Source organism: Sitodiplosis mosellana, unplaced genomic scaffold, assembly GCF_009176505.1.
Source record: "Sitodiplosis mosellana isolate CC-2019 unplaced genomic scaffold, AAFC_SMos_1.0 Smas_scaffold_3, whole genome shotgun sequence".
Classification (NCBI taxonomy): domain Eukaryota; kingdom Metazoa; phylum Arthropoda; class Insecta; order Diptera; family Cecidomyiidae; genus Sitodiplosis; species Sitodiplosis mosellana.
Window position 1 is genome coordinate 9,623,216 of NW_022595246.1, and position 21,000 is coordinate 9,644,215.

A 21,000-nucleotide genomic window follows, 5' to 3' on the forward strand; every position below is an offset into this window, starting at 1 on the left:
TTCGGATTAAATTTTCATCTCATTTATTTCATAATTAATTTAACATTTGTTCCTTATTTTCTTAGGCCTATAAATAAGAAATGTAAATTAATGCTTTTTTTCGTTCATTAATTTTATCGACTATTTTTTTCTTTTCTCGCGCGCGTTCAATTATGCTATTAAACTTAATTGTAATGTGTGTGTGTGTGTTTTTTTCTGTTTTTTTTTTTTTTTTTTCATTTAATTTCGATATGTACAAAAGAAGTTTTGTGACAATATTATTCTGTATAGAATGACATATACAAAAAAAATCAAGACTTAATCCATTGAAAAGTACTCAAGTCTTCTTCACTTCCATTCTTTTCTTTCGATCTACGTTATCGTTCGTATTTTTTTTTAAATCTTTGACTATTGAATTCAAGAGTTTACGCACGGCGCGTAAATGTTACGCGATGTGCAATGTGTCAAATAATTTATTTTTTTTTCCATTTCAGAGCTAAAGCGTTAGCACACCAAATGTGAGTTGTCTTTAGCACGGTTTGGCAACTTATTAACTTATGCAGATAGTTTTATTATCTGTAACTCTTCTCGTCTGAGTAAATGACGAATGGTTGACCATTGAGTGATGGTGATTGATGATAGTATGGATTTCGTCCCATGGTTGAGTAATTTGTTCGCGATTGACTGAGATTCGTCATGGATTGGTGTGACATTGGCTTGTGCGGCAATGTGGCATAGTTTTGAGCATACGGTGGGATAGCGTACAATGGAGTTGGTGTTTTGTATCCAGCAATTTGCATGTTTGAACTGAGCGGCATTGGTGGCATTCCCATTGGAATTGGACCGTTGTGATAGCTATTCGAACTCATTCGTAGGCGAACGATGCAAATGATAATGATCAAAATTGTGATGAATGCAACGACACTTCCGACGATAATGATGATCAAAGTGTCATCGTTTGCGATCACGGCTTTGTTAATCATCGGTGGTTTGGTTTTGATTTTGGTCGGTGCTTGTGATGGTGGCATGCTCCAAATGATTTCCGGTTCGGATGTTGTGTATCGTGTCACAATTTTCGATGTGGTTCGTTGTGCGGTGGTTTTCGTTGTGATTGGAGTGGCCGTAGTTGGTTTACGGGAGTCGCATGTCAATTCATCATCACCGACTTCAGTGAGGAGTTTTCCGGCCAAATAGTCGGGCGTTGCACATCGCAAACTTGACATATGCGATCCAGGTAACCAGCGGCGCAAAGCACGTGCATTGCAATCACAGTGGATTGGATTCGAGTCTAAGCCATGAAGCGACAAACTATTCCGCCGATCCTCCAATGCGGTCAAGAGTTGTGGCGATAAAACGGTCAACTTCGAACCAGACACATCCAAATCGACATTCGATGATCGCGGAACTGGGAACAAGAGTGCCGGTGGCAATACAGACAATGACGTATTCATAAGTTTAATATGCAAGTCTTTGCCCTTTAATCCAGCCAGCGTAGCTGCTGAAATACTTCTCAATCGACTGCCACGAATGCCCAGCTCCTTGAGACGTGGATGTTTGGCCGGTTGGATTTGATCACTTCCAACAGCCGCGTCTTTAATTTCAACATCCAACGAGCTTAACGTTGGCAACAACTCAACGATGCCTTGCACATCTAAGTAACCAAGTCGTGGGTAATTGTATGCTTTGAGTTCGGATAGATTTGGTAAATTCTTGAATGCATTCTTCTCAATGCGGTTGATTTGGTTCAAGTCAGTGATGGCCAGTGACTTCAGCATATCCAAATTATCAAAATCGCCTTGTGAAATGATTTCAAATGAATTGTTGGACAAGTCCAAGTATTGGAGTGAGGTTAATTTCGGCCACATCTTTGACAATTTCTTGATGTCATTCAACATGTTGCTTGATAAATCCAAACTTTCAAGTAGAGTTGCCCGTTCGAATGCCTCTTCATTGACGCTAACAATGTTGTTGTGTGACAAATTCAAGCTCTGCAAGAATGGTGTTTCTAATGATGTGATCGCCTTCACACCAGTGCCAGCCAAATTCAATTCACGCACGGTTTTTGGTTCGTTTAAAATATTCTCCACCGTTTGCTCGGTCAATGGATTGTAAGAAAGATCAAGCTTTTTAATATTGACCATAACACTATCTTCAGATGGAATGGACTTGATGTTGTTCTTGCTCAAATTCACCGATGTCACAAAGAAGTACTGCCGCTGCAACGCCTTCAATGGCGCATAATCGAATTTGTTGTTGGCCAAGTTGATATTCTCCAACATGTGCAATTTAGCTCGATCGAAAATGGTCTCTGGCAAATCGTTCAAGCGATTTCCTTCCAAGTTGAGTGTTTCTAAACGTACCAACCCTTCGAATGTACGCTCGCCAATGCGATCAATGCGATTGTTACTCAAGTCAACGACTTGCAATTGCGTTGAATTGTGAAATGCCATTTCACTTAAAGTTTCAAGTTGATTATAGGCCACATCCAACACGCGCAACCGTGGCAAACGGGCAAAATCTAGTTCGTCAATTGTTTTCAGCTCATTTCCAGACAGATTGATGTGTTCAAGGTATTGCAAAGTGGCAATCAATTCGGATGGGAAGAAGTTGAATTTATTGTTGGCAATGCTCAATCTGCGAAGACGAGGATGAATGCGGAATGATGATGGAAATAGGTAACTTAACTGGTTATCAGATAAATCAAGCTCTTCCAAACCGGTGCCGGTGTTGAAGAATTCACCTTTGAAAGCGCTCAATTGATTACCCTTCAAATTGAGCTTCTTCAAATTCATCAAATTAACGAATGACGCTGATCGCAAACTTGAAATATGATTGTGTGACAGGTCAATCGATGAAATGTTACGCAAGTTGGCAAAAGTTGATTCACCGATCTCTTGAATGGCGTTATTTCTCAGGACAATAATCTCCAAATCCGGTGAATTTTCAAAGACCTCCGATGGAAGTGTCTTTAATCCGGACATACTCAAGTCAATCGTACGTAATTTTACCAACGGTTGCAATAGATTCACTGGAATTGGGCCCAAATGGTGATTGTGACTCAAATTCAAGTAGAGCAGATTTTCTAATCCCATCAACGAGTTCTTGGCAATGTCCACAATGTTGTTGTCACTCAAATCCAAAATGCGTAGCTTGCGCAGAGCCAACGGAATATTTCCGATCGATGTGATTCGATTGTGCGAAACTCTCAATTCACGCAATGCAGAGTCTAAACCTTGGAATGTATCAGCGCTGATGGTGGCCAGAGAGTTTCCTGACAAATCCAAATAACGCAAATTTCGGAACATTTCGAAGCTACCCGGTGGAAGTTCACGGATCACATTTCGCGAGAGAGACATATACTTAATGTCTTCCGGTTGAATTGAACCAAGTATATCGGATGAAAGTGCAGCGACACGATTGTAATCTAAATACAAGTTGGATAGACGTGGCAAACGACCCAAAGCACTACCCGGGATCAGCAGAATGTTGTTGTCTCGCAGGATTAACGTCTGAAGTGAATCCAAACCTTCCAAAGCGTCATCTTCGATCTAGAAGAAAAAAACCGTATTTAGAATTTTTAACGAGTTTTTTTAAAAGTTTTGCTAGTTTTTCACTTATGATGAAGTAATTCCGTACCGTTCTCAATGAGTTCAAACTCAAATCCAAGTATTTCAATTGTGATAAATCTCGGAAGGTTGCTGGCGCCACTGAGTTGATTCCGTTCCGGCTAAGGTCCAAGATTTGAAGTCCTTTCAAATTTTCCAAATGAGCCGATTCCAGCTTTTGAATCATGTTTGATGACAAATTCAACAACTTCAAATTGCCCACTTCTTGTAAAGCAATCGATGGGAATGCCGAAATGAAGTTCTCAGACAAGTCAAGTTTTTCCAACGAAGATGCACCCTGAAAAATAAAATGGCCGGTTAAACATTTGGTTCAAAATGGTGCTGGGAGATATAACGGAACACAATACATTATTTGTATTGAATACAAAGTTTAAACAACAACGCTGGAATTTCTTTCACATACCTCAAAAACGTCGCTATTAAGCAGAATCAAGCGATTTCCGGCCAAATAGATTTCCTTAGGTGAAGTCAATCCACCAAATGCACCACCGTCTATGGTTGAAATGCGATTATATCGTAAGTCGATTCGTTCCAAACTTGGTTGCGATGTAAACGCCTCCGATCGTACAACAGCTAAAAATACGAAAATTAATTAACAAAACGTGTTAAAATTAAATCATTTTGTTGTTTCTATGAAATTTAGACTGAAATTTTCCGTTTTTTCTTCAAGTTTTGCACCTGATAAATGCTTTTGATAATTATAGCGATAATTTCGTCTTCAATTTAGTCAAAATTTTTATCCATTTTTTTTAACTCGTACATGTTTATGAATTCGTGTTAATTGTTTAAAAAAATATCTGGCAGAAAATTGGATATGATCTTCCATGAAGTAAAAAAAAATATTTCCACAGAAAAAACGGTGTTAATTTTGGGCTTACCGATGCTGTTGTTCATCAACGAAATTGATTTCAAGGCATTTGGACCGTTTAATGACGTCGATGGCACTGATGTGAAACTGTTTCGGGCTATGTTCAAATCCTACAATAAGCGAAACAAAAAGAAAGAAAAGAAAAACGCATTCCAGTTAATAAAAATAAAATGAACTTTTTTTTTGCTGCGCAGAGTAAAAACTATAATAATATTGCAGAATTAAGTAGTGAAACTCATTATTATGCGTTGCCAATAAAAACTATTTTTTTCTGTGATTCATGTGTGAAAATGAATTGAACTCGCTGCGTTCTCATGCCGAAGCGTTTTGTAACTTCAATTTAAATTACATTTTGCTTTCGTTACTCACAGTGCTACTGCAAGAAAAAAGCCGTTGTTTTTTTTCTTCTTAAAAGTGGCAATTCATGCATTGATTCAGATTTGGGCTGAAATATGTACTATGTAGGCTGTTGCTGTCGCCACCGCCGCCAATATCGTAGACAAATTTACGTACTCTCTGTGATTCTACACACCAGATGAATATAAACTTGGCCATACATCAACACACATACACATGACACACAACAACTCATAAAAAAGACTGAAATACTGAGCGCGAAAAAAAGCAAACAAAAGAAATGCCCTACATAACGCTTCTTGCTCATTTTTCCAAGATCACTTTTTTTCCACTTCGTTTATTGTCTGTGGTTACCGTGAAAGTGTTATGAACATGCAGCATATGATTGTTTCTAAATTTTCATCGCGTATAAATTCCCCAACTGAAAACTGAAAAAAAACACATCCAACACACTGCTGTACTGCTGCCACAACAATACTCATTCAGATGGTTCATTTTCGCGCGAAGAATGAATAGGCAATTAGCCATGAGAAATTGTCGATAATTGTAACATTGTACGCGAATTCTCCATCAACTGATTTCTTTTCCCCGACCATCTGACGACGGCTACACAATTATACTCACACTCATTCGAGTCTATTCTATTGCGATTGTAACGAGTTTTTGACTTTGATTTTGTGTGTATCATTAAGTTTTGGAGGAAGATGGTGTGTACATAGCGTAATTGCAATCGCGCATTGACCCTGATCAAGAGCATCAAATCTATCGTTGAACAAATGGCTCTTTTTCTCTTTTTCTTATGAAATTAGAGTGAAATAACTGTGTTGCCATTAAATTTGTTCAATTAAGATGCCGTTTGGGCTTCGAACGGATTCCAGAAATAACGTTTGCTAGAGAAAGTCGGTTGGCGTGTGTATGATACGAAATATTTTTGACAAAATTTCAATTGTTGGTTTTTCGTTTTTGATTTTTTTCGGCTGTTAGCCTACTCACCTGCAGATTTTCACACCCTTTGAAAATTCCCTCTTCTAATGCCTTGATTTTGTTGCCCGATAAATCCAAAATCCGTAATTGATGCAATGGACGAAACTCGGCCGTTGAGAAAATTGGATTCAACGAATCGCCAAATAAGTTGTCAGACAGCTTCAAAATGACCAACGTGTTCTAGATTGAAGACGAAGTCGGAAGAAGAGAAATTGATTACACAAACATAACCGTTTTAATTGGATTAGGAAAAGTTATTGAAAAAAATAATTGAACCTTTGTCTAAAAAAAAACATCAAATTTATTCCGAACATGTTCAGTTCTTGTAAGCCAAATGACTTAAAGTTTACTGTAAAATTTTACCATTTTTTCAACGGGCTTTTAATGGGTACACACAGAAAAGAATCCCCGGAAATTTCAGGTGTTCGCCGTAAAATTTGACATTTATATATAAATTTCTATATACATTTTACCGGCAACACTTCAATTTTCCGGGCGATGACATAATTTCAAATATTTGAATCTGTCATTTCAAGCCGTAAAATATATATAGTATTTGATAAAATGTTCGAAAATGTGTCATCGCCCGGAAAATTGAAGTGTTGCCGGTAAAATGTATATAGAAATTTATATATAAATGTCAAATTTTACGGCGAACACCTAAAATTTCCGGGGATTCTTTTCTGTGTGTAGCTCATAAATTTTTTTCGATTCGTAATAAACTTCTTTCAGAATAGCAATTTTTTTCATTATGAAAAAAATAAATATTAAATTGAAAAATTGCAAATTTCATTACAAACGTGTTCAATTACAAAATAGCGTGCTTACCTCAACGCCTGAAAAAGCTTTGTCGGGCAAACGTCGAATGGAGTTATGTGAAAAGTCTAAGCTGCGTAGCGGTAGACCTGTCGTAGCGTATGCCTACAAAACCATAATTAAATCAAATCAAAGCATTAAATAATAAGTTAAAAAAAAATCATCTCACTGAATCTGAGCAGAGAGTGATTTGAAACCGACAGAAAGCAAAGAAAAGAAAAAATGTTGAAATTTCTTCCGTTTCGTAAGCATTTTTTCCTGGTTTACCAACCTGTGTTGGCAAGACTTGTTGGCCGCAGTACCGTTGCGAAAATGAGATAATTGGTGCTCCGTTGGGTAGAATTGGCGAATCGGTGTGAAAGACGACATTGTCACAATCCATTGAAACGGCGCCCAGCTGTGATTTCGGTCCGAATGGTTCGACTTTGCATCGGCACGGGTATCTCAATGCTGAACTAAGCTCAGGGCATGGTTGCCAAGACAATGAACTTCCCGATGAAATTGTCACACATAGCCAAAGTAAAAATAAAAACCGCGACTTACACCTGTGCAGTATCATTCTGAAAATGATCAAGATACCTAAAAAATTAATTTACATTAAACTCACGTACACCACTGGTAATTGAGTTCAGAACACCCGGTTTTTTTTTTATTTCTGGGCTAAACCGAGAAAATGTGCAAAGTTCAAAAAAGTCAGTATTTAATAAAGCTGAAAAAAAATTGCGGTCGAAAGTTGAATGTATCCAACCATCCGACGTTTCTCATAGAATCGTAACAACGGACCATAATTGCCGTGGCCACTTTCACTATTCACACTTATTATTATCCAATTGAATGAGTTTTAAGTGAAAAAAATTGCTTCAATAAATATACTTGGATTTAATAAAGATCGGTGTTCGATTTCGATGTCGACAACAGCAGACTGTAAAGGTGTTGAAATGATTGACTATCTCACACAATTGATTCAACGCAAGAATTGTGAACGCGCGCTGAAGAGAGTGCGAGAGATAGACTCTTTCTCCAGTACAAACAGTTATTGAAATCATTTGCCGCACGTTGTTGGGTGATGACTTGGTCAAGTCACGATCGTGTGATGTCGCACTAGGTGAGAAAAGAGATAATACTGTTTTTCTCGCGAATGTTAAAGTCGTCATTAGAAATCTCATTGAAATTGCAATTATGTTGTGCCTTGCGATCAAAACAATCGCTCTTGACATCGACGGAGAAAAGAAGCCAAAACAGAAGTCAAGTCTATTGTACCGAACGTGACAATGACAAAAGAAAACACTGGGAAATTATTCGAGTCGATAAATTTTTCGTGGAACAATCACATGAGCTCTTCACATCGAATCGAAAACACACGAAAGCGAATAAACAAATTTGCTGTTCAAAGTGTATTTCAATGCGGGCCGAATCAATGACCGACCACTTATTATATAGAAATCGATAGCTAAACGGTTTCGATACTGTTTACCATTATTAAAATTGTGTTTGCATTGTGTGAATGGCAGACCCACTATGTGAGATGGTGATTGATTGTGTAGATGGCTTATCAGAGGAGACAGCGTGCGTGCTGTGTACGAACACCGGTGAAATGGCATTTTTGCATATACGCTGATTTCGTATTCATACTTCATACATATCATCGAATAATGTTATTTAATTCGAAAACGATGTTATGAGGGATTTTTCAATTTACCACCTTTCATGCGACAAGCATATCAATTTGATCAAACTTTCAATTGCCACCGAACCTGAAATATTTCGATAATTAAGGCCCAATTTTGGTTATGTAAAAAACAATCAGCAACATGAAACTCACTTTCGATTGCCAAAAAATCGCCTAACACGTAATCAATCAAAGTTTCTGAATGAACCCATTTGTAGAAATTCATGACTTTCAAATTAAATTCTATTCTACAAACAAAAAGATTTAGCCAACTGTCAACTTATGCTAATGACCAGTTCAAATACAGCGATTGGTGTCACGATCACAAACAACGGAAAAAAACGACCGTCGTTTCACATTACAATCGTTGCAAATTTTAAATTAACTTTGAGAAAGTGCTCACATGCGCGATTGAGCATGTGAAATTCTTCCATTTGTCTGATATTCTCGCGCTTTCTTATCGCAAAGTTCATTCAGACATTTTTTTTCCGAGCACTTTGTATGTTTCGCTTGCAAAGCGAAGCTCAAAATGAAGAAATACAAAATTGAAAAGTGACACAAAAGTCGACAAAATCAGAAAAAACAACTACCATTAAATACGGCTGATGACTGGTCCCAAAAGATGTAAAATCGGGGGAAAAGATGCGAAATCGGTAAAAGACGCAAAGCCATTAGGAAAAAAAGTGTACCACCGCAAAAGTAAATATGTAAATATTCACGCGGACGATCAAAGCGGGAATATCTAATGATGGCTGTATTTGCGTAACAGTTACTCTTTTTCGCAGCATTTTTATCGGCACCAAGTCGTTTAGTAGCGGTTAAAAAAGGCGTGTGTCAGCTCATTTCTTTTAATGCGTTGGGAGTCGCGCTCGAGTAATATGCGGAAGTGACTGCTGTAAATTGCATTGTTGTTCACTCTTCAACAAAAATGGTGTCGTTTCACACAAATTTTCCATATTTTTCCGTAATTTCCTCTCATAAAATCTGCCCATTCTTCTATTTTAATCCCATAATTCGAAAGACAATCTTCAGAGAGTCATTATAAAACTGTATAAAGATGTTAAACATTTGCAAGTTCACTTCAAGTAGTAAAAGTAAAAAAAGACTGCGCGCTTTTTTTCTGGAAAAATATTTTCATAGAAAATGAGATGAAATTATGCGCACCGGCATTCACTCCCTTGGAAACAAAGCAATAAAAAATCAGGTTTCTATGTCCGAAAATGATATTGTTTGAAACGGAACAACAACAAAAAAACTGGTGATTTAAGCCAGTGAAGTTGTGTTTTAATTTCATTCGTCGTGATCGCCATTAGGCCCCTATTTTATAAGCTAATTTTTTCGATTTGTATCTCGCGCAAAAATCCACAGCGTTTTGAATTTGATGCAGCCTTTTGATAGAGTCGACTAAAACAATTCCATTTTTATGTAGATTAAATGAGTTTTATGCAAATCTCATGTTGAAGCAATGTCGTGCCGTGTCGCGCTGCCCATGGTGATACCCCGATCAGATCAAAGTAAAAGTGATGATTCTTTTGTTCGGCAACGAGATTGAGATTGACATCAAGATCATAATACCCAGTGAAGATAAACTGAATGAGTTGAGAGTAATTTCCAATCATCAATCGTGGATCGATTCGAAATTTATGGGCTTTGATTGGGCGCGATGATGATGATGATGCAACCGTTCATCTTCTTCGATTCAATTATTTGGTATAAACCTGTTCGACACACCAATCATTTGTTTTTCTCCATCGACAATACAGCTCCGCGTCTATTCGATCGTTGCCACGCATTGCGTAATCAAACAACCAAATCGGTAAAAAGTGATCAAATTATATCCAAATTTATCCAGCACGACATGGCCTTTATACGTCGATGTCGTTGTCGTTTTGGGTAAAGTGTACGCAAACGCACGATCGATCGAATTACGTTGCTTTGAAAGTTGAATGTCATTTATAAATCAATTTTTTTGGGAGAGTCGTTTTTGAAGAAAAAGCACTTTTGATATGGCAAATTATCCGCATTTCATCACCTTGTAATAAGATTGTTTTTCGATTGGTACGCACGCACCAACATTTTTCGGCACCTGTTAATCATCAAACCATTATTACATGGCATAATGTCGATCGGATCAATCGACTGGCTGGCTAGTACAGACTCTTTTACGCGGTCGATTGCTCGCCTCATGCTCCGTAACGTTGTCATCATCATCGTCAATTGGCGCACAGCCAAATGTAATAAATGATCCGTATTCGAAGCAAAATTCCAAATACGTCAATAAAATAAGAAGCTATGATTACCGTTAGTCGTATTGGTGTTTTTCTCAGACTCTATTGCCTTTGGAGCGAGAGCGAGTGGCAACAGTACAACTCAAAATAGCCATTAGGCAACTTGCTATTGCCCGACAATCGGTCGCAATTGTCTGTGTACACTTTTTTATGTTCTTTTCCGTTGGTTCTTTTGTGCTTATGCTTGCGCAAAAATGAAATAAAAGCAGAGCAAATGAATAGCCAAAAAGAACGGAGAACAAGTGCCAGTACTCCAACAATACCGCATGCAGAAAAAAAATGTATGTCTGACCGACTAGTTTTTTTTCGTGTGTGAATTAGGAGCAAGTAAAGATACGTTGCTGTGGGCTTGCATTGGTCATTGACTACAACACTGAAACTTGGGCAATCGCAACGGGACTTTAAAACAATCCAAACCGACAATTATCTAATTTCTCACAACAATTAGATGACTGTGTTTTTGTTGCGATGGCCGCTGTAGTTGTCGTCGTCATTCTTCATTTCTTTTTTCGCACTTTTGATAAATGATTGCTTTTACTCGAACTTTTTTTTCACTTTGAAAAGGGCCACGTGCACGAAATAGCAATTTCGATGGTAACAAAAAAAAAAGAAATTGACCAAAATTTTCTATTGTAATTTTCAGAGCAAAGAAAACAAACCAAAAAAAAAACTGGTAACTTTTCCGGTGTCTTTTCTAATAATAAGCAGAAATATGGTCTCGATTGGTGTGCGTGTGACAAAACGTGACGACAGCAATTACTTGTCATCACTCAAGTTTGAAAATAATTGCTGGTGTCTGTATTGGTTCCGTTAAAATGTGAATTCTGCAAAGTGTAATAACCCAATATGTTGCGAATGAAACAAAAGCCATTACTGGCCAGTTAATATGTTCCATGTACAAATGCAATTTGATTGTTTTACGTTTCTGGCAATGGTTTTTTTCGCAATGAATCGACCGTTGATGCAGAAGAGATAAAATCACCGAAATCGTTAGCTATGATGTTTTCGAATTGTTGTTAAGGGCATTCGGTATCTCTCTCTGTGTGTGTGCGATTTCAAAGTGGAAAAAAAGAGAGTTACACAAGTGGTCAAGCATGTTTTCAAACGCCAAATCGCACTTGCTCTGCCCCGTCATATGTAATTTACATGTTTTTCCAACGTCTTCGTCTTGGTCGTCGTCGTGACAACATCATAATGGCTGTAATCACAATCGGCCGAATGCAAATCAAATGTGAATACATTTTCACTATAATGTGGCGAGACTTGCACACAGCCTTGGCTGCTGGCTGCGATGTGTGAATTGGATGAGATGACTGAGTCGGTTCTGATCCACTCGTCGTATGAGTCAACACAATCATTTAAATATATGCAGTCAATGGCTTGATGTTATTTTTTTAACTGTTTCTTTTTTTCAAAGCGGCGCGATTTGAATTCACATTTTTTTTGCCGGGGGGCAAACAAAATAACCGTGTTTCAATTGAATCGTGGGGAGAGAGAAAAAGTTTAAACACATACATGCCGAATAGAAAATAGAATCTAATCGGTTGAATTGAATGCGGCTGTTGGAATTGGATGCTTGCCATTTTGTGGGTTTCAAAGTGTATACTAGCATGCAACTCACAAAATGAAATCGAGCGAATGTGTTGTTTATAATTGTTTTCAATTTTAGTTTTTTTTTCCGTTATACAAAATAATTGCACACAAATCGTCAAAAGACGGAGAGATAGAGAGTGAAGCACAAAAAAAGCAGCCCACATGTATGAAATATGAAAAATGAGCTTTTCACCTCACAAACACACACCGCATTTGTTTGATGGATTTCGTGGTTGTCATTGCAAAATGAGCGCCCGGCTATGTATGAGTTACACATTTTATTTTCGTTAATTAAAAATTTCAACAAGATTTGGTTCCCTCTCGACTGGGGCAAAAAGTGTTGCGGTCTGGACACATTATTCAATATGCGAAACAATAATAAATCTTTGGTAAAAAGATCGGCATCAGATGTGATTTATTATTACACACGTAAGCCCAAATAAAAAGATTGATTTAAGCATTGCGCTCACTAATCCGGTGTCAATTTATCTTAATTAGCTTGCATATCGATTTCTATTTTTGATTTCTTGTTAAATTAGGCCCTAACAATGCCAAAACCATGCTCTTGTAAAATGTAAAGCATATGCCGCTGTCTTTCAAAAATGTACACACACCAAAAATTCTTCCCATTGATTGCCATGCTCCAGATACACTGAAATTCGATTACTCCAAAGGCGTGCATTTGTTGTTCGCTTCGAATTTATTTGGGTTTTTCTTTCTTTTGTTCGCGCGGCCTTTTAAATTGAAGAATAACAAAATAAAATTGTTCGCACACAACAAATGACTTTCGATTGTCAAATCATTGAAAGCGTCTGCATTAGCAAATGTTTGTGTTTCGTCTCAACCTAGATTTATCGGCGTATGTTTTATGTGCGCTTCAACGGTAGAGAATTTATGTGTGTACTGTGTGCGCGCATTGATACGTAATAAATCGAATCATCACCAGACAACGTCAATTAGAAAGTACAAACAGAGAGAATGGAAGAAAAATGCGAACCAAGTGCCATGGATTAAGTGAATGAAAAAGAACCCAATTCCAATGAATTGAATTGAAAAAATAGTGCCAATCGATACGGCACACACAATTTGACATTCTAACATTAGAACCATGAAACTCAATCGCATCGCACCACAGCTTAGCGCATTCCATTCTGTTTGTATTTCCAGCTCGCGCCATTTTTCAATCGGGCAGCCGAATTGTTAAATATACATATGTACATTCACCAAATCGAATTCCATACAACAGCAACAGCAAATCTTGTCTCTATCGCTCTTCGTCCCGATATTTTTAGGAAACAGCATTTTCTGGTTTGACGTTTGCATATAATTTCAAGATTGGATTAAATTCGGCCTCATGCCAACAGGTGTGTGGAATTTATGTGTGTGTCACTCAGTCGCTCGGCTCATACCACCTCATACGTGTGGTGTGTGTGTGTTTTTTTCTTCACTTCAGTATTGAAGCTCGAAAACAGGTTTACTAAGTTGTACTCATGATACTTAACAAATCAAATAAACGATTTAATACTTGTTTAATAGGTTGCCCGATTCGAATGCACGAGGAGAGGCTGCGGTTGACCAAAAGCCTATCAATAAATTATGGGGATTCATTTATCGATGCGCGACAAAATGAGCAACATCGATTTGAAATCATGCATAAAAATTTCGAACGAAAGAAGAAAGAAAAAACCGAATCGGAAAGTGTGCGACTCACAGAGAGTGCAAACAAGCGATCATTAATTGATAAAAAGAATCTTAAATAAAGTGAAACATTTTGCCCCATAAAAACCGGTTTGCTCTTCTCATCAAACTGGCCGCTGCGACTACACGATGATGAACAAAATGTTTTACATGCTTTGCTACAACGAAAAAGAAACACAGAACCGACCATGTCTGTCCCATTCATATCGCGGTATTAAGTTGCGCTTTATGCAGACAACACCGATGTATACACAAGATACACAATCGCCTGTGAGCTTAAACACCGATCGGTCTACCAATTGAAATGTAAGAAGTCCATAGAAAATACATATTTAAAAGATGATCTAATAATCATCAACACAAGAGCCTCATACATTCAGTATTATCGCTCTGCAGCCAACTATTTAATGTTATTCATTGTGTATTGATATTGAACCGGTATCGTATTCGATCCATTTTACCTCGATTAAAGTGAAATTCGCCTTGAAATGGCGCTTTTTTCGGTAAAATGTCCGAAATGTAGCAACTTCGTGTTTGTGTTGCGCGCTTTACGTGGGCGGAACTGAGTATTTTCAAGTACACATCTTGAGTGCGAGCAAGTGAGCACACGATTCAACCAATGAACACCAAAATAGGGCCAGTATAAAAATGGCTCTCGCAAAGAAAAGAAACAACATTTACACTAAAAACGCTCGCATTTATTACTGTTTATTAAAATGAAATTTCTCGCGCCTTCGTGCAAGAAAAAAGGTGAAAAATGAGGGTTTGCGCGCGCGCGCTCAGCGAACAACACGAGCAACGAACGAAGAAGAGAATTGAAAATCTGTAAATAATGTAATTTCCCTTTTCTTCGTGCGTTTCAATGTAGAAATAATTATCGGTGGTGCTCGCTCATTCCGCCACCAAGCCATGCCGAGCTATAGCGAAAACGATATTTCGTACGAATTGCACGGTTGATGTAGCCGTTTTGCGTGTCTACGATCGTGTTAAACGAACAATCATCAGGTTTATCTCTACATACAAAAAAAAATTGGTTATTCGTAAGACAAATGTGCACTTGAAATATGCCATTAAACTCTTTTAAATGTTTATTCAATCCGATTCGAAGCGCTTTCATTCGACAAAACACTATGATTTTTGTTGTAATATGGTTGCGCCTTTCAATCAAACGACGACGATTTTTAACGATTTTTCTCTCTCTATTTTTGGCCAACAGGTAGAAAATGTTTCATGTCACAAAAGCGCTCGGTGTGTAAAACGCAATCTGGTCGGTTATCGTTTCCTCTGGCGGTGGCAACATTGAAAACCAGTTTAAGCCCGTTGAATTCCGACCAAAATTATAATAATAAATGATATTTGGCATATTGTGTGAGCGCACGGTTTTATGGGCTTGAGTTGGAAAGAGAAACGTATGTAATTCCAAGACACAAACATAAGACTAGGCCACTTGTAAAACATGCAAAATCCGAATTCAAAAACTACACAACAGCAATCATCACATATGGAATATGAGCATAAATTTGCCAATTTTCTCATTCATGTTTGGCCGCACCGTGTGTGAGCGCGAACGCGAACTCAAGCACAAGCGATAACGTGTCATTATGTCTCGATTCTTTGAGATAACAATTGTCTATTTCCACATTTTGTTTTGCTCCGGTGTTCGCCACTTTTCATTTCCATCGCAGTCGGAAACCCAACAACAACAACAACCAAATATGAATATCTTGTTGGTATTTATTGCGCTCGTAAATCGCTTTATGACTCTGACACAAATCTCAGAACCGCCGCGGCACACATACACACAAATGAATGAACAGAAAAATAAAACGGTTTCTTCCCGGTGGCCAAGTGACTCAACGAAATGGAACAAAAATCGAATTCGAAAATTTGTTTAAATAATTAAATGAGATGTGTTCATCTCTGATGGCTCACCAGCTACAGCTTAGTTGTATTTTCTTTGAACTCCATTATACTCGCGCGACCAGAGAATAGAAAGTAACAAAAAGTCAAGACAGAATTCTGTTTCTTCGAGTTTCATGTACTTTTAACAGCGCGTATATTGTATTTTAATGTGTGTTTCGCTGAAAGAAAGACAGAAGAAAAAACGTTTTGCATGAAATGAATAGTTTTTCCGGTTCCGTTTGTTTACTGTGCGGTAGCTCAACACATTTTTCATTCTTCGTTGATTTAATCAGTGTGAGTTTTGAGTTAATTATCCACAATTTTGAGATATCGTTGTTTAACACACACACACAAAAAAATTGGTATATCGAAGTTGGTGCAGCACGAACAAACGAAAAACAGAAGAAGACGATTGTGTAGCTCCGAAATGTCTGCGCCGATCGGAAAAGAATCGTGGGAATCGGAACGGTTATCGAGAAGAGGTTAAAACCGTTATGTGTGTGTGCGCGTGCGCATTGAGTTTTCCCTTTTTTTTCCGTTTGGCGTATGCATTCTCTTCGTTTCATCTCGATTTATTATTTGGTCAAGGCGAGAATTTTCGCTTTTTCGCGCGCATTTTGGTCCGAAAGAAGAGTGCGAATTCAACGAAAAAAAAATCATATCAGAGCATGTTTAATTAGAAGATGGATCACTGAGTGAACAGGCGTAATTTATTCCGATTGCTGTGTCTGGAGAAAGTAACCAACTGCTGCACAATCAGTTATCTCTTGAAAGTCTGCATAGGGACGGGCCATTTAAATATTATAGTGGTGGTGCTTGCTCTCGCTCACTCTCGCCACGCCACAAATGAAATCGTTTGCGAGTGGACGAGTAGAGAAAAAAAGAGACCATTGATCTACATCAATGCATGCATAAGTAGATTTATGTATAATCAACTGATATTGAAATTTTTCAAGCGCAACCAAAATCACCAAAACGTACGCTTTCAAATCGCGCACAACGTACGCACAACATACAACATGGGCCAGGAAAGTCGAGGGAGAACAAGAGATGAAAACAACAACAGCGAACGAAAACAGAAGAATGAGCGTTATTGCTGATGTAGCTGGTGCTGTTGCTGTTGTGCTGCTACAGCACAAGTACAACGCATACGTATTCATTTCCTTGCTTCATTTCATAAATGTGATACGGACGTTTCAATAATAAATACTTATCTGCACGAAACCGGAGAACAAGTAAATGGTAAGTGCTTTGCGCATGATTTCTGTGTTTGTATAGCACATGCATTCGCGAGTATGTTTCGACGACCGTGTTCTCTCTCTCTCTCTCTCTCTCTTTCTGTACAATTCAATTTTTAGGTCTGTTTTGTACTGTGGATTTTTCTGCCGATGCTGCTACTGCTGCTGTTGCTGTTGTTGTTGTGCTGTTTTTTTTTCATTTCATTTCTACTTCTCGCATGCCCGCTTCAAGTCGCAGTACATGAACTTATATTCTGTTTCTGCTTTGTTTTTTTATTTCTTAAATTGATTCGACTGCTAGTTCTTCAATGAATTGAGTGAATGGTGTGCACAACCAGATAATGGTAAAAGTAGGTCGATTTATTATTATTGGTACACATTTTCACTTTATATTTAACCATAAACACACACATCAAATATTGATTTCAACGCACAAATCACCAAATCATGCTTATTATTGCCTAAAAAAAACCATTTCTGCCGCTCTAACCGCCGCCCCTTGAAGACGGAGACACATACAAACACATTGAGTGATTCTAAGAATCAATTTGTAGATGGAAAACAAAATGGGCTCAATGAAACATGAATCTCTCGATCAATTCAATATTATCTTATTTTTTCCATACAACGTAATAAAGTAATTTAATAATTTTGTTGCGCTTGTTGGTATATAGTGATCATTACGGTTTGAGTTGGCGCAGCTGCCGTCACACACTGCTTCGAATGTGGCTTGGTGTGCACGATTGAACCGTGAACGGGTCGCCAATTAAAGGACTGAACCAATATTTGTTGTCAAGAATCAACCGCTTTTTGCACAGCAACCGTATCTATTTTCCGCATCAAAATCCAATATGCACGACACACACGTTTTGCCTTATACGTTGCAACCAAGAAAGCAAAAGAGAAAAAAAAACAACAGCAACAGAGAAACAAACGAGTGATTTGGTTGTTTAGAAACGCGTTGGTTTGTTTGGCCTTCGAACCAAAATGGGTGTGCAGAAAAATTCAACGAGATCAATAATCATGTTCACTCTTTCTCTCTCTCCCTCTGAACTGCCCTGACAAAGACTGCTATTTTGAAATATTTTATTTGATACAAATTCATTTTTTTTCTCGGCTGGTTGGCTTAATTTAGCTTCTGGCGCACACGCCACCAAACCGAATCAACGTCTCTCTAACCAGTTTAATAACACTAATTAAACTGTCCCATTTGCACACAGTGTGCAAAATTCGATTGTTTTTTTTACCAAGCACACAAATACACGGCATGTGTTGTTCTGCCATTCATCTTAACCACCACAATCGGATGTGTTGTTTGCTGTTGTTTAATAGAAACATTTCGTATGCGATTACTTTGTGCCATGCAGCAATTGCACTGAGAAAATTGATTTTTTATACACACACTGCAACGGTAACACTCAGTTAAGTTGTAACACTGTGTGTTTTTCGCTTTTTTCTCTTTGCTCCGAGTTTTATGAAAATGATGCTAATTAAAATTAAATCTATATCAATAAAAACATATATTCTTTGCACATTCCTCACAAACTTGAATCGTAATGGAATTCCGACACTCACTTGCTGCTTGATGATCAACTATTAATCCAAATTCAATATCAACTGAATCCACGTTCAATAATCCGAAATGAGTGTTATTTTTTATGGGCTGTTTATGAAAATGACCACTTATGTTATAATCCAGAATCCAGTGTATATATCTTGCAAATGTTGTTTTTCTTTTCCTTCACAGGTTTATGTAAATCGGTTTTGCTGGCGGTACAAATTACGCGAAATTACACTTGATAATTTTTCCGCAAAGGAACTTCACTAATACTCTATAAGCTACTTGAACTTATTAACACTGGCTGGTTGCATCCACTGTCAAAATAAGATTTAAACGCACGACAATTTGTAATCGTCTTAATTTTTTTTTAATCATTCATTTCCTGTTTTCAATCATTTCGATGGAGCTGAATCGAAGCGAAACGTGCTGTAAGATCTTTGGCACGTTTATAAGTGTCACAATTGTCATGAATGGCTCATTTGTTGGTGACGGCAAATGTGTATCACTTAAGGTTATTCCAACAATGAAATTCAAGCGCGATTCAATCACATCAAAGTTACGCTAACTCCAAACTCCAAAAAGCACACCGAAATTAAAAACTTTTTCGTTACTGTTTAAAATTCAGTACCGCAATGTGCACGATAACGAAATCACTTGGTCAACATGTCGATTGTGGAATGCAAAAACAAAGAGAAAAATTGAATGGAAACGAAAAACCACAAAAAAAACGATTGCAAAGAAAAGAAAACCAAAAACTCATTCAGCGAAACGGCCAAAGTTATCTATCTCTGCCCGCATCGAAGTGTTTGCACGAACTAAAAATCCAATTGGATTTCAGGCAGAAAGCCGTCCACAACGGCGTGCCAAGCAATGCGGGCTGTCGAACGCGTTAGCGACGCTGGTATGTAAGAGGTAGAAGCATAAAAAAAAAATCAACACTCATACATACTGAATGGCGGTAAGTTGTTTTGTTTATTTGGCCAAACAACGACGCGAACGGCGGCTTGAGCTATATCATCGGAATGTGTGGTAGTCGTGTTTGTGTGTGGTAACGTGAGTTCGCGACGCGGCATCGGTAACGGCAACATATCCATAAGAGATTGTACGTGTGGTTTGTTTATTCCATCTTCTTTCGAGATTTCTTTTCTTAACGGTATTCAATTTGTCGTGTGACATGCGGTATGCACACGATACCTTCACTCGCCTCGATCTGATGGCGTGCCGCAACGATGCGGTTTCGCGTTTGCCGTACCTTCTTACTACTTATTTGTCGTTGTCTTCGTTGCTTTTTATCTCTCTCCCCCTCTCTCTCTCTCTCTCTCTCTCTCTCTCTCTCTCTCTCTCTCTCTCTTCGTCTATTCCACTTCTTGTTCATCGCATTATGCATTGTGTGTGCATTCATTTTAGAAAAATACAGTGTTTACGTTTGGTTTTGCATTCATAGATGGGTTGGCGCGGTGTTACTTTTGCCACATAAAAAAACAACAGCACCAAACATATTAGAATATCATAATTGTAGATTTTCATTTCAGAAACCTCGAATTTTATGCAAATCGTGGAAAAAAAACGACAACAACAACTAACGTCTGCATTGAAGTCGTCGCAACTGCAGCCACAAAGCGAAAGACAGAGACAGAGACAGAGCGATATGATTGTGTGGGGATTGTTGTATTGGAAGGAAAAAAAACAGGTTTCCGTCTTTGGTGAAGTCTTTCTGTGTGTCGCTTGATATGCAAGCGACGGTACGCGTTCATTGAGGCCCCCAAAAAGAATGCATTCCATGTTCGTTGAAAAGCATTCTTCAGCATCTCAACGTGGAGCGTTATGAGTGTGCGCGCGCAACAGAGAAAGATATGTCAATGGTCCATCGAATGGAAACGTGTGTATGTAAGCGTTGTCACATCTGATGCAAGTCATCATTCTCATAAACCTTGTTTTATAGCCGTCGCATTATTAGTAACAAATATGCAGCGCAGAGGCGAACTGTTATCGAATGGAATGCCATGTTATTCTCGAACGTCGATTGAGAGAAGAAGAGGAGAAAAACCCCATCGAGTCTACACATAAAAATTCTTTTGCCCTGGCAAATGCAGCAATCGACATTCATTTTTTTTTTTCGAGACTATTAAGTTTATTGAGAACTGATGCTATTCACAGGAATTTCAGACTGGTTTTAGACCATGTATTTCATCATTCGGAACGCGCATCACCATCGATCGCGCAATCGATCTAGATTCTAGAACCGAGAAGTCATTTTATGATAAGACTATGATGTGCATAGATAGACATCTGTGATGAAATGATTCAAAAATGGTGAAAATATTTGAAATACAAATATTTTCCGAGGGGCAAATCACTCTAAAGTAATTTGTAATAGAGAAAGTAATCGAGAACGTAATTTACGTGTAAAAATCTCGATTA

The 21,000-nt window shown here is 38.0% G+C and overlaps 1 protein-coding gene across 3 annotated transcripts; it reads right to left on the reverse strand.

Annotated features, from left to right (window-relative positions):
* Nucleotides 1–19,431, reverse strand: LOC129566329 (transforming growth factor beta activator LRRC32). 3 transcript variants are annotated; one of them, XM_055442166.1, is made up of 8 exons: nt 18,594–19,431; nt 6,902–7,209; nt 6,643–6,735; nt 5,824–5,994; nt 4,484–4,583; nt 4,009–4,178; nt 3,616–3,882; nt 1–3,527 (listed from the first exon to the last, which is right to left on the reverse strand). In XM_055442166.1, the coding sequence occupies exons 2-8, from the start codon at nt 7,187–7,189 to the stop codon at nt 552–554; spliced, it is 4,065 nt and encodes a 1,354-aa protein (XP_055298141.1). In that variant the 5' UTR covers nt 7,190–7,209; nt 18,594–19,431; the 3' UTR covers nt 1–551. The 3 variants fall into 3 exon arrangements, with proteins under 3 accessions (XP_055298141.1, XP_055298140.1, XP_055298142.1); XM_055442165.1 differs by having other exon boundaries at nt 6,902–7,190; nt 18,594–19,425; XM_055442167.1 differs by lacking the exons at nt 5,824–5,994; nt 6,643–6,735; nt 6,902–7,209; nt 18,594–19,431 and adding an exon at nt 4,843–5,131.
* Between the last annotated feature and the right edge of the window lie 1,569 nt (nt 19,432–21,000).

Bases quoted from the DNA above. Each gene is read 5' to 3' on its own strand.
- LOC129566329 (XM_055442166.1), bottom strand. From the start codon at position 7,189: ATGATACTGCACAGGTGTAAGTCGCGGTTTTTATTTTTACTTTGGCTA. The intron at 6,736-6,901 runs GTTGGTAAACCA...ATGGTTTTGTAG, and splicing joins AACAAGTCTTGCCAACACAG to GCATACGCTACGACAGGTCT. The intron at 4,179-4,483 runs GTAAGCCCAAAA...TCGTATTTTTAG, and splicing joins GTTGATGAACAACAGCATCG to CTGTTGTACGATCGGAGGCG.